General features: G+C 26.3%; 1 protein-coding gene across 5 annotated transcripts in view; it reads right to left on the reverse strand.

Annotated features, from left to right (window-relative positions):
- Positions 1–854: 854 nt before the first annotated feature.
- LOC107440726 (tectonic-like complex member MKS1) overlaps positions 855–21,127 on the reverse strand; it is a 76,907-nt gene continuing 56,634 nt past the window's right edge. For all 5 annotated transcript variants that reach the window (XM_087156872.1, XM_087156873.1, XM_016053716.5 and 2 more), the window contains 16 exons: positions 19,604–19,757; positions 16,997–17,107; positions 15,251–15,354; positions 15,002–15,121; positions 14,742–14,857; positions 14,109–14,154; positions 13,497–13,533; positions 13,303–13,359; positions 12,256–12,298; positions 10,321–10,383; positions 10,180–10,244; positions 6,964–7,024; positions 5,326–5,436; positions 3,855–3,988; positions 1,083–1,161; positions 855–1,004 (listed from right to left, as the gene is read on the reverse strand). In XM_087156872.1, coding sequence (XP_087012998.1) covers positions 982–1,004; positions 1,083–1,161; positions 3,855–3,988; positions 5,326–5,436; positions 6,964–7,024; positions 10,180–10,244; positions 10,321–10,383; positions 12,256–12,298; positions 13,303–13,359; positions 13,497–13,533; positions 14,109–14,154; positions 14,742–14,857; positions 15,002–15,121; positions 15,251–15,354; positions 16,997–17,107; positions 19,604–19,757 — 1,324 coding nt within the window. In that variant the 3' untranslated portion in view covers positions 855–981. The remainder of the gene's footprint in view (positions 1,005–1,082; positions 1,162–3,854; positions 3,989–5,325; positions 5,437–6,963; positions 7,025–10,179; positions 10,245–10,320; positions 10,384–12,255; positions 12,299–13,302; positions 13,360–13,496; positions 13,534–14,108; positions 14,155–14,741; positions 14,858–15,001; positions 15,122–15,250; positions 15,355–16,996; positions 17,108–19,603; positions 19,758–21,127) is intronic.

Here is a 21,127-nt window from a genome sequence, read left to right on the forward strand (position 1 = left end):
TTTTTAATTTGGGAATCATTTCTGTGGGTGCCCACACAACGAGTTTGATCTCGCACTAATCGTATCACTTGCGAGTGAGCACATTGCTGAAATGGGTGTTTTTAGTAATTTTTAGACATAACTGTAGGCATACATTTAATAAAATAAGGACAAAATTTTATTGATATTTGTTAATTCAAGTTTAAGACCATATCAATTTGATACTTAAGTAAATGAAAAATCTAAAACTATTAATAAAGTGCATATATGAAAGCTCATTATGAATAATAAATTTGGATTATTTCAGATGTTGAGGAATGAAAACTGAAGCATCAAATTCATTTTTTCATTACAATTTATATGCCTTTTTATTAAAACAAAGGAAGCTATTTAAAAGAAAATATAAAATGCATTAGACAAATTCTATTAAAAAAAGGTTTTTTTATTCAAACAAAAAAAATTTTTTTTATCAATTTATTTTTTTAGTATTCAATAAAATAGATACAAAAGAAAATAGGCTATTTTTTTCTACTTTTAATAAATAAGATATCACAGCATATCTTGATATACTTATAGCTCGTCAGCAGTTAATTTTTCTTTCTTGATGCCTATTGTATTTCATAAATTATCATTCCACATAAGTAAACTAATGATTCTAGTAGACTCTGATTTTATTGCTTTCAGGCCAATTGTTGACTATTGAGGGTTATGCTTTATAAATAATGGTACACTTTGACACGATTGATTTTAAATTAGTCATTAATCTCTTAGTAAAGAATATCATGAACATCATCACATGAAGCATTTATATTTTGATTAATATAAGGTTTTGAATAATAAAGAATAAAATGAACAAATTACAAGAAGTGACAAAATAAAAGTGATCGTTAAAATTTATTTTCATTGGCATTCTTTTTAAGTTAAAATATATTGTATGTACATTTTGTTCATTCACAACTGAAAGGCTTTATATTTCTTGCAGCTTTTAAGACAGCATTGCTCCTAAGTAATTACAGTTTTGCAATCTGGAAAGAAAAAAAAAGATTATTATTATTTTTTAAAGAATTCATGCAGTTTTTTGTTTCAAAACAAATTTGGCTCACTTTGTCGTATGATAGAGTATTTCAATTCCACCGATCCACTTGTTATAGTTCGGAAACCATATTTAGATAATTGAGCATCCTAGAAATGTAAATAGATTATAGTTGTTATGTATTTAAAAAAATTTTTTTACATATCTTTCTGTTAATGCAAAGGTTTTAAAATATTTTGTGAAGTTTAATGTTTAATTCATATACTTTCTTAAGCCAACACAAAATTTATCTAAAAAAATGTAAACTTTTATACCTTTTTATAGAGATACCAGTGTTCTTTTTAAAATTTCAATAAAGAGAATTTTCGGAAATTCTATAGTTATTTGAAAAAGTAAAGTTAAATTTCTAATGATCATATTGTTTTTAAAGCTTTGTTGAAATAAGATGAGAAACTGTTAATGTTATTATTTTTATGTGGAATGTACTGTTTGTCTACGATAGGTACTCTGACAGGCATTTGTCTGGAGGTGTGGCGGTGACTATGGTAACGAGTTATGATTATTTCAAGTAGGGGTGCGGGTCCCTCTTTAAAATTGGTTTCGGCGAGAGAAAATGAGACCTCTTTCTTCGGTCTGTTGTGTTAGCTCTAAAGTGAAGAGAAATAAGTATTCGTGCCTGAAACATCGTTTAGATCGTTCGATTTTCTCTTTTTTATAAGAGTCAAAATTTTAATAGCGGTTGCACCCAAAATTTGATATCATAATTTTTAAATTTTTTGTTGTTTTTTTAAAAGTATATATTATACAAAACAATAGCCCAAAACGATTTTTTTTTATTTAATTTATTTCACAAGATATTAAAAATTAAATTTTAAAGCTCTTTTTAATTAAAAAATAAATATCTAAGGATAGAATAAATAGATTTAAAAAAAATGTATCTCATTTTACACAGAAATATTTGAAGTTTTTGATAAAATAATTATAATAAAACAAATGTTTAAAAAATTTAATTTTTATTGCAAAAGTAAGTTGTAAAATGAAAAACAAAAATGTTGTTAATGTCGTACAAAGTTCAAACAAAACTAATTTTAAAGTAAATTTTATTCTGAACAAAATGGCTTTTCAAAAAAAAAAAAAAAAAAAGGATCTTAATTCCATAAAAAGTTATAGCTTTTTTCGCGAAACATTGCACCGCGGCGCGCTCTGCCACTCCACCCCGCTGATCGCTCAATTGCGCTGTATCAGTTAATTTGGAGGGAATTTAAAAACCTCAACTAAAGTTTCACAAAATAACAAACCTATTAAATAATAAATTTATAATTTTAGGTGAATAATATTATGAATAATTAGTTATTTTTAATTTATTTACATAATTTTTTGAGTTCAAACTTGGAACTAGAAGAATATATTTTATTTATAACTATTTTATTAAAAACTTACAATTACTTCCGCGTAAAATGAGATACAATTTTTTAAAATCCATTTATTCTATCCTTAGATATTTATTTTTTTAATTAAAAAGAGCTTTAAAATTTAATTGTTAACATCTTGTAAAATAAATTATATTAAAAAAAATCGTTTTGGGCTATTGTTTTGTATAATATATACTTTTCAAAAAACGTAAAAATTATGATATCAAATTTTGGGTGTAACCGCTATTAAAATGTTGACTCAATGACAAATTAAAATTGTTATTTCTATGTAATGATTGATAAATAGGATATGTATGGAGCAAGCTCTATGTTTTATTAATAAATAACTCATCTATAAATTTATCATACATAGTAAATTGGTTATGAAGAAAAAAAAATAAATTTGCTAATAAAAAACTGTTAGAATTATTTTTTTTAATGAATAGTGAGAAAAACTATACAGGTTACATTAAAATACGGGTAAGAAAACGTAATTTAAGCAACAAAAAGAAAACTTTGATAATTTCATATGGTTTGATGGGTGTTGATAAAAATCTTTGTTGATAGTTTTAGATTTCATCCTATTTGCGGTAACTTGATTACAGTTTTAAAAAAAAGTAAAAAATAAATAATAAAAACAAAGATATTTAATATTTTTTCGGCACAGATAACGTGAACTATTTCTATTTTCAGCAAAAGTTTTATTTTCTTTTAAAATCAGAGTTAATAAGTTTAAGTACTTCACTTTTTCCAGAAAACTCAATAAAAGAAATTAACTGCTTTAAAAAATGTGCAAGTTAGGAAATTAAACCATCTAACAATCAATGAACATTCATAATAAATAACGTAAAATTAAAAAGTAACATTAAAAAAACCTGCTCTACCCTTAATGTCAGAATTTGTTCACTTTTTTTCTTCTTTTTTTTCCATTTGTATATAAAAAATAGCAACCGATTGAGTAAAGAGAATCTTCTTAAGTAAGAAAGAAATATCCATGCGAATCTTTAAAAAAGTATTGAATCAGATTAAATAAGTCTCCTACTGGTGGCTGAGTCAGCCAATCTGGTATGCTTCCCATGCAAGCTATCATCAAAGCTACCCTCCCTAAAATGCCCTCTTCTTGATTCCATAGCACCAGACAGTCGCAGACTTTGTGGCGGTCAGAGTACCTATCGTAGACAAACAGTATGTAACCTTTAAAGGTAATGTTAATGACACAATTTTAAAATGTTTATGCGATCTTTCAGGTTTATGTAACTTAGTGTTTCTCAATGTATCCTTTATCAATATTTTTTAAGAAAATCAAACAAATTATTAAAATCCTTAAAAATTTAGAATATATCTTGTTTGCATACCATATTTTTGCTGTGTTCAAATTTCAATTGTATGCCTGTAAAAAGCAGTTAGAAATTCAATAAAAACTTATTTACTTTTGCATCTTGAGGTTTTATCACATATGATAAATCTGTTAATGTAGGCATTCCTCCAATGAAGAAGTACTGAAGTTTGCTTTTCAAATCATTTGGCTCAATTCTCCAAGTATAAACATTTATTACTTCACTTCCTAAAAATAAAAAATTTCTTTTTGTTAATATTTTATTTTCTATTAAAAAAATAGTTTAAAAGCCAATATTTCAATATAATTTTAAGTGTAAAGCTAGTTTTATGAGGTATACTTTGTTTCTGAAAGATATAAGTGTACACTGATTTATGAATCAAAAATAATAAATAAAAAACAAGAAGTACAGAATGCATATTTTTTATCTGCTTTCTTTGAAGATCCTGCAAATCTCCTGAAATTATTTTCCTCATACAAAGAGTGGGATAATCTGTGAACAATGGAAATTTTCATCACTATCATTGTACTTAAAATAGGAGATTTAGCTTATAACTTAATTTACTATATTACTTTATTTTAGAATTTATTAAAAATAGGAGCATTAAATATAAAAATTTGTAACTTTTATTAGTTGCATGAAATATAATATTCAAAAGATGTATTTTAAATACAGTATTTTTCTTTAATTACATATTTTTAAAAAATCATAGTATTTTTTGGATTTTAATTTTATTTAATGCAGGCAAGAATCACTAATATGTTTAGTTTATACAGACAGATGAAAACAAAATTGACCTCTTTATAATATTTTGATTTACATTTATTACTACCACTGACTGTTACAGTAAATCAAAACTGCATACATATTAATATAGTACCAGATTATTGTTTTAGTTTTTCGGTATCACAATATTTTTTACTATTATCGTTTCTTTTACGTAAATTTTCAAACATCACCAGTATTAACAGAACAGCTCTTTGTGGGCCAAGCTTTTCCCAATCTGCTCTTCTACCAGAAATTTATCTCCAGTTCTACACTTTCAGGATGACAAAGTCTTCATTCACTCAGTCTTTTCCTCTCTTTTTGGGGTTTTCTCTTGGTCTTTTGTTGGAGGGGGTCATATTAGAAACCCTCAATTCTGTTTGTGCTGATTATTCTGACCTATTTCATTCTACTTAGTCTTATGGGTTTAATAATAGCATTACTTTAAAAAATTTCAAAAATTATATCTTTTTCTCCAGATATTATTAATGACCATAACATTAACGACAAATTCTAAATTTTTATATAATTTCTGAGGTTTGAATATTTTATTTAAACATCAGAAGATATGACAAAATATTTTAGGGTGAAAATCACAGATGCTTGTGTTTCTAATTGCAGAAATAATGTGCTAAAGTTAGAATTTTAAAATTGCATATTAGGTTAAATAACATTATTAATGTTATTCCAAGCAACTTCCTAAACAAAAAATAAAAAGTTTATAAATATTTTCATAGTAAAATTAAGGAATAAACATTATAGTTTGAAGATAAAGATAGATTTTGAAGTAAAATTTTACCTGGCACTAATAAGAGATCAGCAAATCCATATCCTATATTGCGAAAATTTCCCCAAAAGTCAACTGATGTTATTTCAAATATTATTTTGACAGATTTATCTACCAAATCACCTAAAATAAATTAAAAATATAGACATAATTGATAAAAACAAACAAAATGTTTTTTTTTTTTTTTTAAAGTGTAGATGAAATAAAATAAATGCAGAGCTAATAGGTACGAGAACTATGCATTGAATAAATATATTTTTAGCAATGTAATAGTAAAAAACACAAAAATGAAATGTGTGACTTAATAATTGCTACAATTTTCTTTTTGTTTTAGCAAAGATGTTTTCAAAGTTAAATTATTAATTTTTTTAGCTTTATAATTTTGACGATTCTTGTAAACTACAATGTATTTGAATAACTAAACGTGCATTTCTTTGCCCGGATCCTGAAAAGTTATGCGAGCGGGCAGAGTATCTCATACCCCAATACTTAAAATTCGATACAAATAGCGTTATTCAGTTTTTAAACTGTTTTTCATTTATAATTAATTAATAAAACTTGAGAGAAAAGAGAAATATTTTAAAAATAAGTTTATAAACAATTAAGATTTGTGCACTTGAAAACACTATTAAAAAAACATACCACTAAGTTTAATTATTTCACTAATATTCACTAATATTAACTCTCATTTTATCTGCGTGTTCTTTGAACAAATACATTCACATAATTATAGAATGCAATTTTTTTTTAAAAATTTTAAGCCTTTCCCTCGAGTTTTTCTGTTCTTGGTTTGCAAATACACCTTTGTATGTACTTAGTCAATAAAATGTCACGGATTCATTTGAAACATCTGCTCTTCCAATGCATGAACTTCTCGGAAAAGTTTTAATTTCTGATTGTTTTTCATGTCAATTATATATTAGCTTTATTACTAAATCTTTTAAAAACAGCTGCCTGCTTATAGGTCTGGACGGTGGTTAGCAGTTGAAAGCGAAACGATTCAAGCATCTATTGCAGCAATATTCAGAGCTGAAAAAAATTACCATTCAGTCGTTCTGGCAATTAGATAATTAGCTAAAAAATTAAAAATTTTGCTAGAAGAAATATTTACACTGTTTAAACACAAGAACTTAATTTTTCATTTACACATTCCCCACTCACACAAGTAGGTGTGTGGGGTGTTGTCGCATATTAATGTCTGCAAAATATACTGATAAATCCTATTCTAAAACGTTTATTCAAGTGAAAACTTGTTCAGAAGGTCACTATCAAGTAGAAAGTCTATAATTCCCTAATACTAGTTGTACACTAGGGAATTTTGATTTCAAAAATTGGGAATACTCAACTTCCTTGTAGGGGTGGGATGTGAGGCTATTTTCATTAAGAGGCTAAACATATATAACTCTATTGGCAGAATAATGATTTAAAATAAAGCAAATATTATATACTTTATTTAAATTATAATGTGCGCATTGATGTCCCAGGTCACAATTCTTCAATAATATTATATGGTATTAAATATCCAAAAATCAACTTAAAAATTTCTAAAGAAGAAAAAAATAGGAAAACTTTTTGTTTTGATTAAAGAGTAAAAAAAGGTATAAATTCATCATAGTTAAAGGAATAAATGGTATATTTATTTGAACTTACTTTCATCAGTACTGGCTGTGAAATCCAATGAAAATAAATATCCAAAGTAAGCAATATTCTCCTATTACAATTTTAAAAAATTATATAAGCAAGGTTACATATTTACAGAATAAAAATAAGAAGATAATACAAATTTAAAAATGGCATGATTAAATCGTCCCTGTTTAAGATGCAATTCCAGGAACTGAACTTAAATAAACTGAATTTGTAAATGACAACAACATTTTAAGTTACAAATTTTGACACAAAAATTTACTTTCACAGAATAAACTCACATTTTTTGTCTAAATGATTTGAGATTTTAACTATCATAGTACAGACAGGGTCTGACTTAGTCTAATTGGGGCCCAGTGCAAAAACTTCTTTGGGGACCTCCCTCTGCTTCAGTAATGAAGAACCGAACTTTATGGAAATATTTAAATTTTTAGCCTGATTATCGGCATATATTACAAGAAAATTGACTAGAACCTAAAATGGCTAGAAATCCCCCCCCCTCTACAATGGCCAGACGAAATATCGTTCTGTCCATTTTATTGATTTCTCTGACAATTCTATGTCCATCATTAAAAGGAGATAGCACATCTGAGGAGCCAAAATTTGAAAAATGCTATTTAAATTTATAATTATAGAATGTAAAGTAATGTTATTTTAACTAATTTATTATTTTCTTTTTATTAACTGAATTAACGATGCATAAAACGGTCAACAATGAGATAACTGATTGTTAACTTTGTCATCTAGTTGCGGAAAATTCAGATCCTCGCTGACATTAGAGCGGAATTCAGCTAAATTTTCGCAATTACGATGGCTCAATCAGAAGTCGTATTTTTGTAAACATTTTGCGATATGTAAAATTGAGTGGCCAAATTTGTCTATCGTAACGACGAAAATTTAGCTGAATTCCGTCTTAGAAAGCCATGGATTTATGAAATATAAATTTTTTGTGTTCATAAGATAGATTAATGAAGAAGCTAACATAAAACTGATGAATTTTACACTGTACTGATGTTTTGTTTAAAAAATGTTCATTAAAGAAGAAAACATAAAATAAACTTTCTATTCGATCTGATGTGGGGGCTCAGGGCAACTACCCCGTTTGCCCCTGCCTTAATCAGGCTCTGAGTACAGGAGAAGCTTCAATTTCGAAAATATAGTACCAACAGCTTAGGCTGGAGAGTAATCAAAAGTTTGTTCCCCTTATTGATAATTTCACTTTTTGTATAGTTCACCATATTTCTGAAACTATTTTAGGGAATCAAAAGCTTTTTGCACACAGATATATAAATTATTTATACAAAGAAATATTTTATAATAATTATAAAAATAAGAATTTTTTTTAAAAATTATTTTTAATCGTTATTAAAAACTTTAAGAATAACAAGGTAAGCAAATTATTAAATTTTATTAATTATAAAAATTTTTAATTACAAAATCCAAAATTTGAACGGTATCTGTCAAAGGACAATTTTAAAAATAATATCTGTTTTGATTAAACAGAAACTATTCTGACAATTTCAGTAAAATAGATAAATAAAAGACGCCGGTGGCTGAGCGATAGCGCTTCACGCTGTTATGCCACAGATCCCTGGTTCCATCCTCGGGCCGGGCAAGATTGACTCAGTCTTTCATCCCTTCAGTGGGTTGATAAATGAGTACCAAGCATGCTTGGGAACTAAACACTGGGGGTTCCGCGTTCGGCTGACCACCTGACCGGAACATCTACTCATGCACTCCAGAGCCCAAGGTCAAGAAGACTGAGATGGGCACAGTAGGCCTTGGCCCTCTATGGGCTGTCGCGCCACTGAGTTTAGTTTAGTAGATAAATAAAAAGTAAGGAAGACTTTAATTATGTTTTTACAAAGTCGTCGTTTATCCAAAGTCGTTATCTTTAGATAAACGCTTTTTATAACTGTATGCAACTATTGATTTTTTTCAATAGTTCCAGAGATGCAAAAAGTGACATTAACATTAGAGGATCAAAAATTTTGACCTATTTCTTGCCTAAACTATTGGCCTAAATCTAATCTCTTGCCTCCATATTTTGAGAGTCAAAAATTTGAATCAGTAAAATGAAAAAAAAATGTTTATTCAGGGTCAGAACATTTTCATGACTGATTTTGGAATTTAAAATATCATGTGCATGAATTGATTAGCATATTTAGAGTCTACCTCTGGAAACATTTGTTTATATTGCACACTGTTCTTAAATTACAAGGGTCGCAACTTTACATAAAACAAATATTTCCAAGAAAATTGAAGCAAAAATTCATTCATTTGATCTCCTACTTGACAATTCTTGAATGATATAGCCAATTTCTTCTATTTTAACTATAAAGTAAAATTCAATTTTCTGTCAAGTTCAAGAATAAAGTTATTTTCAAGTAAATTCTATGGTGCTTTTCATTAAGAATAAGAGTTATTGTAATGTATTTCTCAGTTTTAAAACATACTTTCTTACAAAAAATATAACTTTTCTAGTACTTAATTAAAGAACAAACATTGAAAAAAATTAAGAAAAATGCATTTATATAATTTTCAATTACTGTTTTATTATTTTTTTTTTATATTTTTCATTGTTAAAATACATAAGCATCAACATGATATTATGCACAATGCGAAAAAAAAAAAACGGACCACCCTGAATAACTTTTGATCAAATGATCGTATTTTCGTGTTCTAAAACTCAATGGTTAGAAGGGGGGACCTCAAATGCTTTAATAAGTGCAACTTAAGAGGTCCAAACTTTGGAGCACTCTCCTGACCAAACTATGGGAACCCTATTTCCCAGATTGAGGCCACTATATTTTGGTGATCAAAAATCCGAATCTGTCAACAACAAAAATGGTATGTTTATTTATTCAGAGAAAGTTATTTTTTGTGCCTGATTTCGTAAGTTAAATATCGTCCGCTCTAAATAATTAGTAAATTCGAGGTCACTACCTCGAACCATTAAAATTGTGTCCTGGAATGTGAAGATCCGATCATTAGATCAAAAGTTATTCTAAGTGGTCCGTTTGTTTGCACACTGTACATCTGTATAACTTTTAACTTAACAAGAATTCAATACAGTTTAAAAAAAGTAAGTTTATTAATTTAAATGTTAAAAAAAATTAAGAAAATTTTCTTTTTCATAAAAGCTTTACTCTCAGCTTCAATAAAATAACAAAACATTTATAGATCGTTGAAAAGAAAGCTCACTTCTGGACAAAAACTTACTTTACTTTTTGTTTTACATTCACATGTTTCAGTCACACCTTCCATAGAACTATCAGAATTCCAACCTTTAATGAAAAGTCTCATTATTATTCCGTTTTGAGAAACTTAAAATATAGAGAGGTGAGAATTAGAAAATATTACCATTGGGCATCAACACTGTGTAATGAATATACAAGTTACTAAATGGGAAATTCTTGGCGGAAACTAAAAAATGTAAAAATAAAAATATTTATAACTAACTGTTTTAATAACTTTATTAATTTAAAGTAAATAGATATTAAACAAAATTTTAATATGTAGTTAAATATCCTTAAAAAAAATTATATGTGAAATATTTCATGTGATCAGAAATTTTCGATGTGATCAAAAAGCTTCGAATTTTGAGATAAAAGTATTATTATACTTCTGATGCCCATATTCCAGGATATCAAATGAGTTGGGATAAGCTTAAACTCTCATATTTCATCTTCAAAAGTGCTCGCCTTCCAATGAGGTGAACCAGGTATGAATCCCAGACATACCTGGTTAGAATGAATTCTGGACCCGTCTCGCAGCGACCTAAGAGTTGGCATAAAATATCCTCAGTGGTAGATGGATCATGGGTTAGATTTCCCTTGCTGTCAGGCTAACCGTTGGAGATTTTCCTCTCCATATAACGCAAATGCGAGTTAGTTCCATCAGAAAGTCCTCCACGAAGGCAAATTTCTCTCAATACTTGATCCAGGAGTTCCCTTGTCTTCTAGATTGGGTTCAAAATTACAAGGCTATTGAGTTGAACATTAGTAGTCATAAACCTAAAATTGGGTCGAAATTAACAAACATACTCCTGCTGAGGGAATAATTTCCTAATAACAGTTCTCACTTTTTTTGAGAGTTTATTGCAAAAAAATTGAATATTTATCTAAAGAAAATATTACTATCATATTTTTGATGCTATTACATAACTAATTATTAGAATTTGTTAATTAGTATACATAAAATGGGTTATTTAAGCTTTAAAATAATATTAAAAGGGATTAAATATTAATAGATTATTAATACATCATAGTATTTGAAAACCACATCTGATCTGATTAAGTATTCATCATAAACAATATTTTTTATTCCAATATTAAGAAAAAATCAGGTAAGCATAGCAGAATTTTCACAGAATAAAAGTCAGAAAATATTCAAAGTGGTATTTTGTATTTTACAATCCAAAATTTATTTTCTTTTTATTTGTGTATTACAAAACTTATTTATTTAGTATTACAAAAATAATGATAATACTCTGAAAATAAGACTAAAGTTTCAACTTTAATAAATCTAGAAACTTCAATCCTAAGTTTTGAATAAGATTCGTAATTATAGTATTAAGTACTTATATTTAAATAAAAAAAAGAAGAAAAATCAATTTGGTTCAGACATTAATAGTTATTTCCAATGTCATGACTGTGACCATAATACAGTCGAACCTCACTAACATGAAATCTCTATGAGTGAAACATCACTTTACATGCATGAAACACATGTTTGGTCCTGTGAGTCGGCAAATTATTATTATATATTACATGTTTAACATGAAATTTTCAAGCTGATTATCACTTAACATGAAAGGAAACTGAACACAACACAGATAAGAAGCATGTGAATAAAGTACCAATTATTTATTTTGAGGAATGCTATTTCTATTATCCACCTTTGTTCGAAGTAGCAGATGAGCAAATATATAAAATAGTTAAAATAAAATTGTGAAATAAAGTTATAAAATTTTTTAAACTTATTTTAATTCGTTTGGTACATAAATGTGGTAGATATGTATTAAGAGTATGTAATAAATTGTTTCATAACGTATCGGATAAGATGAAATCTGGTTCACTTTATTCATTATGATAATACCGCCAATTTCGCTTTAACGAGGTTCGACTGTAGTAAGTCTACGACCAGTATGATCCTAAAGATCACTTTTTTACTAATTGTCTGTCTCTAGCCTATAAAAACAATTACAACATTTCATATTATCAATAAGTACTACAATTGTTAAGTTATCAAAATACAAGATTGTTTAAGTCATTATATCTATGAAATGAGACTCACCTATTTCACAATTCAAGGATAGTAATGTTTCATTTGGCGCATCCTATATCAGAATGAAAAGTAAATATATACATTTTATGAAAACATTATATTTATTCTCAAGCATAATTAAAAATTAAAATAATAATCAATTATAATTTAAAAAAAATAATGCTGTTTTTAATCTAGCTTGAAATCACGATCAACGTCTGAGTTGTAGACATGCCTATGAATATATGAATACAAATAACTTAATTATTTGCATCAGCAATTTACAAAAACAAATAAATAAATAAAAACTGTACTTTTATTTATGTTAAAATGGAAATTACTGATCAGTTTCATTACCGAGGTACGTTTTATATTTTAACTACTTGTATCATAGCAAGATCATTATAACTATTCAATCTACTTCAAACTTCGATAAAATATTATTTAAAAAAGATTCCACCATTGTTAGCTTAAGAGATGAGTATATAATATTCATGAAGTGTACAATAGCTTAAAGTTAAGTGTTTTTCTACTTTCTATGTTTGGCTAAATTTCGCATTTTTTACCTAAGTATCCACTACAAATGATATTATCCACTGCATTATGTAAAAAGCTACTCAATAAATTTTTACCCATTTCCTTACTTTTCAGCATTCAACAGATTTCAATCAAACTGTTTAAAAATACGAGATCTTTACATAAGCAACAAAACATTTTGAGAGCAAGAAGCATGTCTTAAGAGTCAAATAACTAAAATGTTTATACGAACTTTTCACATGTTTGATTCCAACCCTAAATGCAGCAAGTATTTAGTTACTTATAAGCAGATATAAATAAATTAAGTTTGTTTTATCAAGTATTACACAAAATTTTGAAAATGATGACTGTACACTCTGACAGAATATTAGTTTTAACTTTAAGAATGCAATCAAAAAAATATATTCAATGGGAACATGAGAAATTATTATAGCTCCAACAAATAAGACATTACTGATGCCAAACAGATTCTTGATTACTGGTCAAAGTTCAGATCATGCAAGTTAAATATAGTACTGTATGTAAATTATCAATACTAACCGGCTTAAATTCTGGTCCAAAATTAACATCCTTAACTTTTTTCTTGTATTCAGCTATCTAATGAACACAATGAAATGGATTACTACAATGCTTATGAGAAAAACAAAGATTAGTACAAAGTTTCTTCGAGAAATAAAATATTTTATTTTTTTAACTTTATGATTAAGATACAAAAAAAGCAAAACAATTAGTACCTTTTGTTTAAGATACTTCTCCCGTTCAATAGCAGAACTGAAATAAAAAGAATTTCAAACAAATAATTAACAAATTTATGCGAAAGTTTGCAATTTTTGTTACATAGCATAGAAATTGCAGAATACAACATAAAATCTAGAACAAAAGTGACATAGACTAGCACTTCAGGTACGAAAATGATGTAAAATTTTAGTTTTAATTAATTTGTATAAAAGAATGACAAACTGCAAAATTATATAAATATTAGATGGTAATAGCTAATTTTCTATCTCTGCTTAAATCTTCTAGTTAAAACTCAGATGAATTTTAAAAAAATATTTATTTCTTTACTTATAAGTTAAATAAATATTACAAAAAAAGTAAAAATGCTATAGCTCTTTTTTAAATCTGAAATCATTAATAATGCATAATATATGTAACACCATAATCTTCAAATATTATTTTTAGAGAAATACCTAAATAATGTCATCTAAATTAACAATAAATATATTTTGTTCATATTAATTAGGCACTTCATTTCATTTATATATTTTTAATGAAATAATGTAATGAGAAAACAGACTGAATAAAAATAATATTCAGTAAATTAATTTAATTTAAATTGAACTTACTTGCTCAATTCTGGGGAAGCATTTTCAATTTCATACTCAAATGTTTCTGAAATGCAGATAAGATCATGATTAAACAATACTCTTGTAATATTTAAATTAAAAACAACTATAGATCGAATAAGTAATGAATAATTAAATGACACAAATAAAATTAATAATTTTTTTCAGATTAAATTTTTGAAAACAATTTTTTTTAAGGAATGAGGGATGCCTATTTAAACTTTGCCAAGAACAAAAAAATTATAAAAACAAAAATAAAGAAATAAAAAATGTGCTACACAAGGATATGAATCACAGCAATGTTTTTTTTTACCTAAAACTATAATTATACTTTAATAAAAAAAAACTCAATGAAATATAAGTGGATTACTTTGGCAATAGTATCTTTGAACAGTCAAAGTAATTTAATTTTAATCAGTAACAGTAACACAATGGTAAGTAGGAGTAATTTAAAGAACATTTTAGTAATTACTTTATTAATTTTCCTTATTAGACAACAGTAACTAAAAAAGAAACACATACACACACTTTTTTTAAAAGGTCTTACAGGAAATTGTTGATTTTCTATTTATGAAGCTCTCATATTTTTTTACTTATTATAGGAATAACAAGGAATTATAAAAGTTTAAACACCTGATCTGCTGTTCAAAAATACATATGACTTTTGTTTTGTGAAATCAGGGACCATAATTAGAGTACCGTGATCATCAAATTGTAAAGAGCACAGTTGTATTTCTTCAATAGAAGAACTGAAAAAAGAAAGTTATCTATGAATTAAAACATTATCAGTTAATTAGAAAAAACTATTAGTTAGAATTTTTTTAAAACCATAATGTATACTATTTTTTTCTAAAAAATATACCAAAAGTAATGTGATTAAAATAAAATCTTACCTATCTTCAAAATATAGAGCTGCCATAATAATCATAGATTGGCCCACTGGAAAAGTTTCATCTTTCTTATTGCTTTTTTCCTTTACTAATTTTTTAGCACCAGAAAATAATGGTTTTTGCCTAAACAAAATAAAATATATCTTTATCAGTTAAATTACGGTTCTATATTAACCCATAATAATGTAGAAAAAAATTTATTTAAACTTCAACAATGAAACGTCGAAAAAAAATCTAGCTAAAAGAAACTACCATGTTTTCATTTCATGAGTTTGTAATCTTGTCTTTGGTTTCAATTGTAACATTTGTTTTTCTATATAGCTTAATGATGATGCTGGCACAGTATGTGGTATACCCTATAACAGAAAATTATCATATTTAAGACTTTATTGAGAAAATATAGAACAAAAAAAATCTTAATTAAGTATAAACAACAATCATATAGAATTACCGTATTATGCATTCAAATAATAACACTAAAATTAAATCACGCCAATTTTTTATGTCACTACTGAAAATGTTTATAAGTACTCAATTGTTTTTTCAATACATAGTTGCTTTAACAAAACAATAAATAATTTAAGTATGATTAATACCAGGACAATGGCTTTTATTTCATTTAATATATTACTTATATTATTACATATCTATAATTACTTTCATTATTTTCAATACTTATATTGAAAATCATAAAAAATTCTACAGAATTATTTTTAAATTCATTTTGTGCATCTTTCAAACTCATCTCCCAAGAATATTTGCTATGCTCTATTGTTGTATTAGCAAATATGGTTATTAATTGCAATTGATTGTTATTGTTTAAAGTAAAATAAACAAGTTTTAAAGGAATTTTTTATTTATTTCAATTTTACTCCTGATGGAAAAATCTAAGCACAGAGGGTTAGGAGATGGGAGTATCATTGCCACGATGAAAATGTAATATAGTAACTTCAATAAGTGTTTGCACTGACTATATGTCACACATGAATATTTATGTTGTTTCCAATCTGATTGGTTTTTTTTTTATTTAATCATGACTTTGACTCCAATAATGCTCTCCCTACAAATTTATTCTTATGGATTCATGATAACTGCATTTCAATCAAATGTATTCATTTTACATATCATTTAAAGACCATTCTCTCAAATTCGTTTCTTTTTCTGCTGAATGGTGTGGCATACTAGTATTAAATTAAAACTAATCAGATATGCGTACTACATTAGAGAAATTTTTAATAATTAGCAGTGGTAAAAAAAACTATGATTTTATGTAGTTAACTACAATTTACTTTATTACAAATGAAGTTTACTACAACTACAATTACTTTATTACAAATGTAGTTTAATTACAACTACTGATTTACAACTAGTTACTACTTCACTTCTTTTAGGAGACAAGCTTTGATAAAGAACTTACTTTACACCCACTTACAAAATAGTTCTAAATTTAAAAAAAAAATTGGCTTAAACATGAGGAATTATTAAGAAATATTTATTCATATTTACATGAGTCAGTTTGTAACATAAACCATTTTTTACGAATCTGTTCTTTTAACCTTAATTCAACTTTTTATGCCTTCCTCGATAGCAAATTTAGTCATTAAAATAGTCAAAAAAATTATTTAATAAACATTTTTGCATACTTATGAACTTTATGAAAATATTTCATGCACTTAAATATATCAAACAAAAATCTAAAGTTTTGGATAATATATAGTATTATTTTCCAAATAAAGAATTACATAAAGTTAAACACACTATAAGTTGCATGTTTAAAAAATAATAAAAACATCTATAAATTTGGTTACAAATATTTTTTTAAAACACAAAATAAATTAAATCAATCTAAACATCAAAAAAAATTAAAGAATTATTATTGTTCTTCGTAAAATAATAACATTAATATAAAATTAATAAACAAAGAAATTTATTGGGTACTGAAACAAACAAATTCACCAAATAATCAGTAAGTTATTAAAAAAGAAATAAAATTATTACTTTCCATTCTGGAGATAAAATATCAGCATCAACATATGAAAACAAACTAATGATGAGATTTTCACTTTTAGAATTATTTCTTGCTGTATTATCAGTTAAATTACCTTCTTTCTGAAAAGATAAAAATAAAAACAAGTAAAACTAGCGATAAAAAAATTTATATATTTAACAATAACAACTAGCATCGTAAAAAATTTATTACTTTGTAGCAAAAGCAAAACATGTTTTAACTCAAAATTTAAGCAGATTCTCTAGAAAAAGTGTAAACAAGGCCTCGCTGTGGGCCAAAGAAAAAATCTGGACAGCACTTCTTTAGAAAAATAAGGACATCTTTTGGAACAGCATACATATAAGACTATTTCAGTAAAGGACAAACAACCAAGTAAAAAAATCTATATCTTGCTCTACTATATGCATAATACGAGCAAATTTTAGCGCAAAAGAATAATAAATACTAATTTTAATTTCAGAATTACTTTAGTTAGAACAGAAAGTCTCAATAGTTTTTAATATAATTTTGGTTATGGAACTTCAGCATACAGCTTATAGCAGTTTGATCAATATGAAAATTTTTTATAGTACTGTTGCATTAAGAAAATAACTGGTATAAATAAGTTAATATTCTCTTATAAAAATATTTTTATTTAAAATTTCCAGAACGATAATCTGGAAACAAATACACAGTAAATATATTGATTAATAATTTTATACAAAAGTAATTTCATGTTTGTAAATCCCACAATTCACCATTTAAAATTCTGTGATTATGATTACTGTAATGTTGATTGAAATCGATTATTATTAAAATCAGATGAAAGAGACAAATCAATAAATGTGAAACTACAAAACTTCACACTACAAGATTTGTTATAACATTTGCTGAAAATAATAAATAACTGCTTGACCTATGAAATCATCACCAAAAAAGTTTAATAATGTACGACTGTTAATTGAATATCTTTTTCATAAAATGACTGAATTCTTAAAAAAGCAGAAACAATGAATCCAGCAGGGGTAGAGCTATATGCTTGCATTGTGTGCTTAATTAGTGGACAGTCCCTAAGTTTGAACAATCGAATCATGCGATTTTCACTAGCATTTTTTACTAAAATAAAAGAATGTTGAATTGAAAATCCAATCCTTTTAATTCTATAAAATAATTTTTTTAAAATCCAGAAAACCTATATGCAAAAAATGGAATTTTTCGAACAAACACAAAATTAAGAATATCAGGATAAAAACTAAACATCAGGAAAAATATTTTATACCAGGAAAGTCAGGACAAATTCAAACCCTGCCTAAACTGATTTTTAAAACAGTGCTTTCCAATCTACCGACTTAAAAACAAATAATTTTTATTTGCATATTAATCAACTTCTGAATAATTATTGATTGTTTTAAGTATTTGTAATCAATTACAACGAATGAAAGCGTGTATCCAACTGCTTGACCTTGAGTGTTAGTTCTAAAAATTTTCGAAATTTAAACTAGAAGTTCTTTTTACTATAAAAAAAATCTGTTTCGCGTGTTTTATTTAACACGTTGGGCACAGTGTGGCGTTGATGAGAGTCTCAGCTCATAAATTCAATAAGATGGTGTGACAGTATCATGTGACACACTACAATGTTACACACATAGACATTTAAAATTCAACGTCTGTGTGAACTTATTATCTGCTCCACACCTGTGCTAAACGTAACAGGTAGAAGAAGTGTGTAACAAAAGTGTGTTCAAAATTTTTTTTCAAGTCCTAATGCTTGAATTCTCAAAAAGATTCGGTTGATTAAGTTTAAAAACAAATATAGAAGCATAAAAAAGTGAAATTTTTAAAATATGTAAGTATGAAAATAATTCACAAAATATCGATCTTTACAATCAATAGGAATGACAATTTCTAAGGAATATCTCAACGTTCATAGAATTAAAAAAAAATTTAACAAGAAATAACTATAGAGTGAAGTGATTCAACAAAAGTTTAAAAAAATCTGTCACTAAGAAAAGAATCAGACAAGGATTGGATTATTGCTTTCAAATTAAAACAATAAATTTTTAACTAAGAATTTTCAGAAGGGTTATGAAATAAAGTAAAAAGTTATGAAAGGAACACAATATAACAGACTACAATTATGTTAATTTAAGAAACTCAAAAAAAAAAAATTTTCTCCCAAATTGTTGTTTTTTGGTTTTTACACATTTAAAAATGATGCATTAAATAATAACATTCAAATAATAACATTCAATAATAATAACATTCAAACTAGATTGTAATCATAAACTGTTAAAAAAACTTTTTAATATTTGATATTTAATTTTGGAAAAAAAGGTTTCCTTTATCTCTTCCACTTGGGTAGGAAGAGATCTAATTCCATATTTCATTCCATAGTTTCTCCAAGGTCATTTTACCTGTGGATGGGTGGGAGCAAACTTGCCCTCCCTGTGACCCCATATTTTTAAAAAAAAGCATTCTACAATGAGTCTTATTTGAAAATGAAAAATACTCTGTAGGGTAAAGAATTTTGTGGTAAAGTAATTTGAGTAATAGTTCATGAACAGATACACATTTCGTTTGAACTCTGACAGTTGTTACACAACAGATAAGAAACTCACATTTCTTTCAATTTTTTCCTGCCAGCAAAATTCTTGTTCTGATTTAGCAGATGGAGCTTTCATCATATTGACCAATTCAAGTTCATTTGGATTTCCAAATACAAAAGAATCTTTCTCAGAGAAACAAGCATTAGCTATTTTTCTAACTTTTACCCTAAAAGATATGGAGAATAATAATAATGAAATTGTGCATTTTTATTGAACTGTGCAACCGTAACATAACTATTTTAAAAAAAAACAAAGTCAAATCTAATAATAAAACTTGCATGTTAATTTTCTTTCTCAGAAATGGATCTAACAGCAGCAACCTGTCTGGGTATTGTATTTCAGGGGGCACATAATTAAAAAAAAAAAAAAAAAAAAGAAACACAAAAATTTTTTTAGAAATAATTTAGCAAGTCAGTCGAACTGAAATCTATAAAATATCTTTTTCTACAAACTTGATTTATAACAAAATCTATAAATAAATAAAAAAATTATTTATAAAGATTGTTACAAGCATTATTAAAAGTTTCGCATCCTCAGTAACAATTTATTTAATTTACTATACACAAAACCAAGTGTTAAGAGAACTCTTTCTCACCCGGCAGCAATTACATGGTAACGAATGTAACATTTGTAGATTTTGAAATGTGTATAATTAAGTTAAAAATCATCAAGCACTTTTAATATTTTTTGTAGGGATAACTCCTGAAGTTTTCAATATTTGTTCTGAATCTTTTAAACTTTCATGACTTCGGAAAAATTAAAAATAAAAACTGATCGTTAGGGATATAACTTATGCAAAGGTCAAAATTGTACAATGCAATTCTATGAATTATACCAAAATTTCAAAGTTTTGAATTTTGAAGTTTTGTAATGTATATTCAGAGAAGTGTAACATTTTGCAAAATATTCAAGTTTTAAAAATTATAACTTTAAATAATTATGAAGAACACAAATTAATTTGCTTTGGATAAAACTTTTGGTATTACGGACACAATGCTCTATGATTTTAAATTATTGAGATTTACAAGATGGAAACTGTAAATAAATAAGAGATTACAAAAGGAAATATTAAGGATAAATAGTATTAATGATTTTATTAATATGTATATGATAAGCAAGAAAGAATTTTATTAACATATTTAAGTTAAATAAATATTTTAATATATATACATATTTTATGTAAGAAATGATAACATTAAGATTTATAAGGTAACAAAAATTTTTTTAAATAATTTTTGAAATTAAATAAGTAGTAAATAATTCTTAGAACTTAATCATAGAGTAAAAATTTTTTTTAATTAACTTTATAATTGGGAAAAATCAGAAATCCCTTAATTTGGTAATAAGTGAAAAAAATTTTTTTTTTAGAGTTTTGCTATCATTGTTAAGCCTTTTTTAGCAGACCAGAAAAATTTTGATATAAATCTCAAATAAAAAAAGTCATATATAAAATTTTTGAAAGGCTTTTCAATAATCTGTTCAGATATCAAAATATTATCAGCTTGCTAGTGAAAACCATCAGAAAACACTAACCTT

The sequence above is a fragment of the Parasteatoda tepidariorum genome, chromosome 2 (genome assembly GCF_982258835.1).
Source record: "Parasteatoda tepidariorum strain Cologne lab strain chromosome 2, Ptep-v5.0, whole genome shotgun sequence".
In the NCBI taxonomy this organism is placed as follows: Eukaryota; Metazoa; Arthropoda; class Arachnida; order Araneae; family Theridiidae; genus Parasteatoda; species Parasteatoda tepidariorum.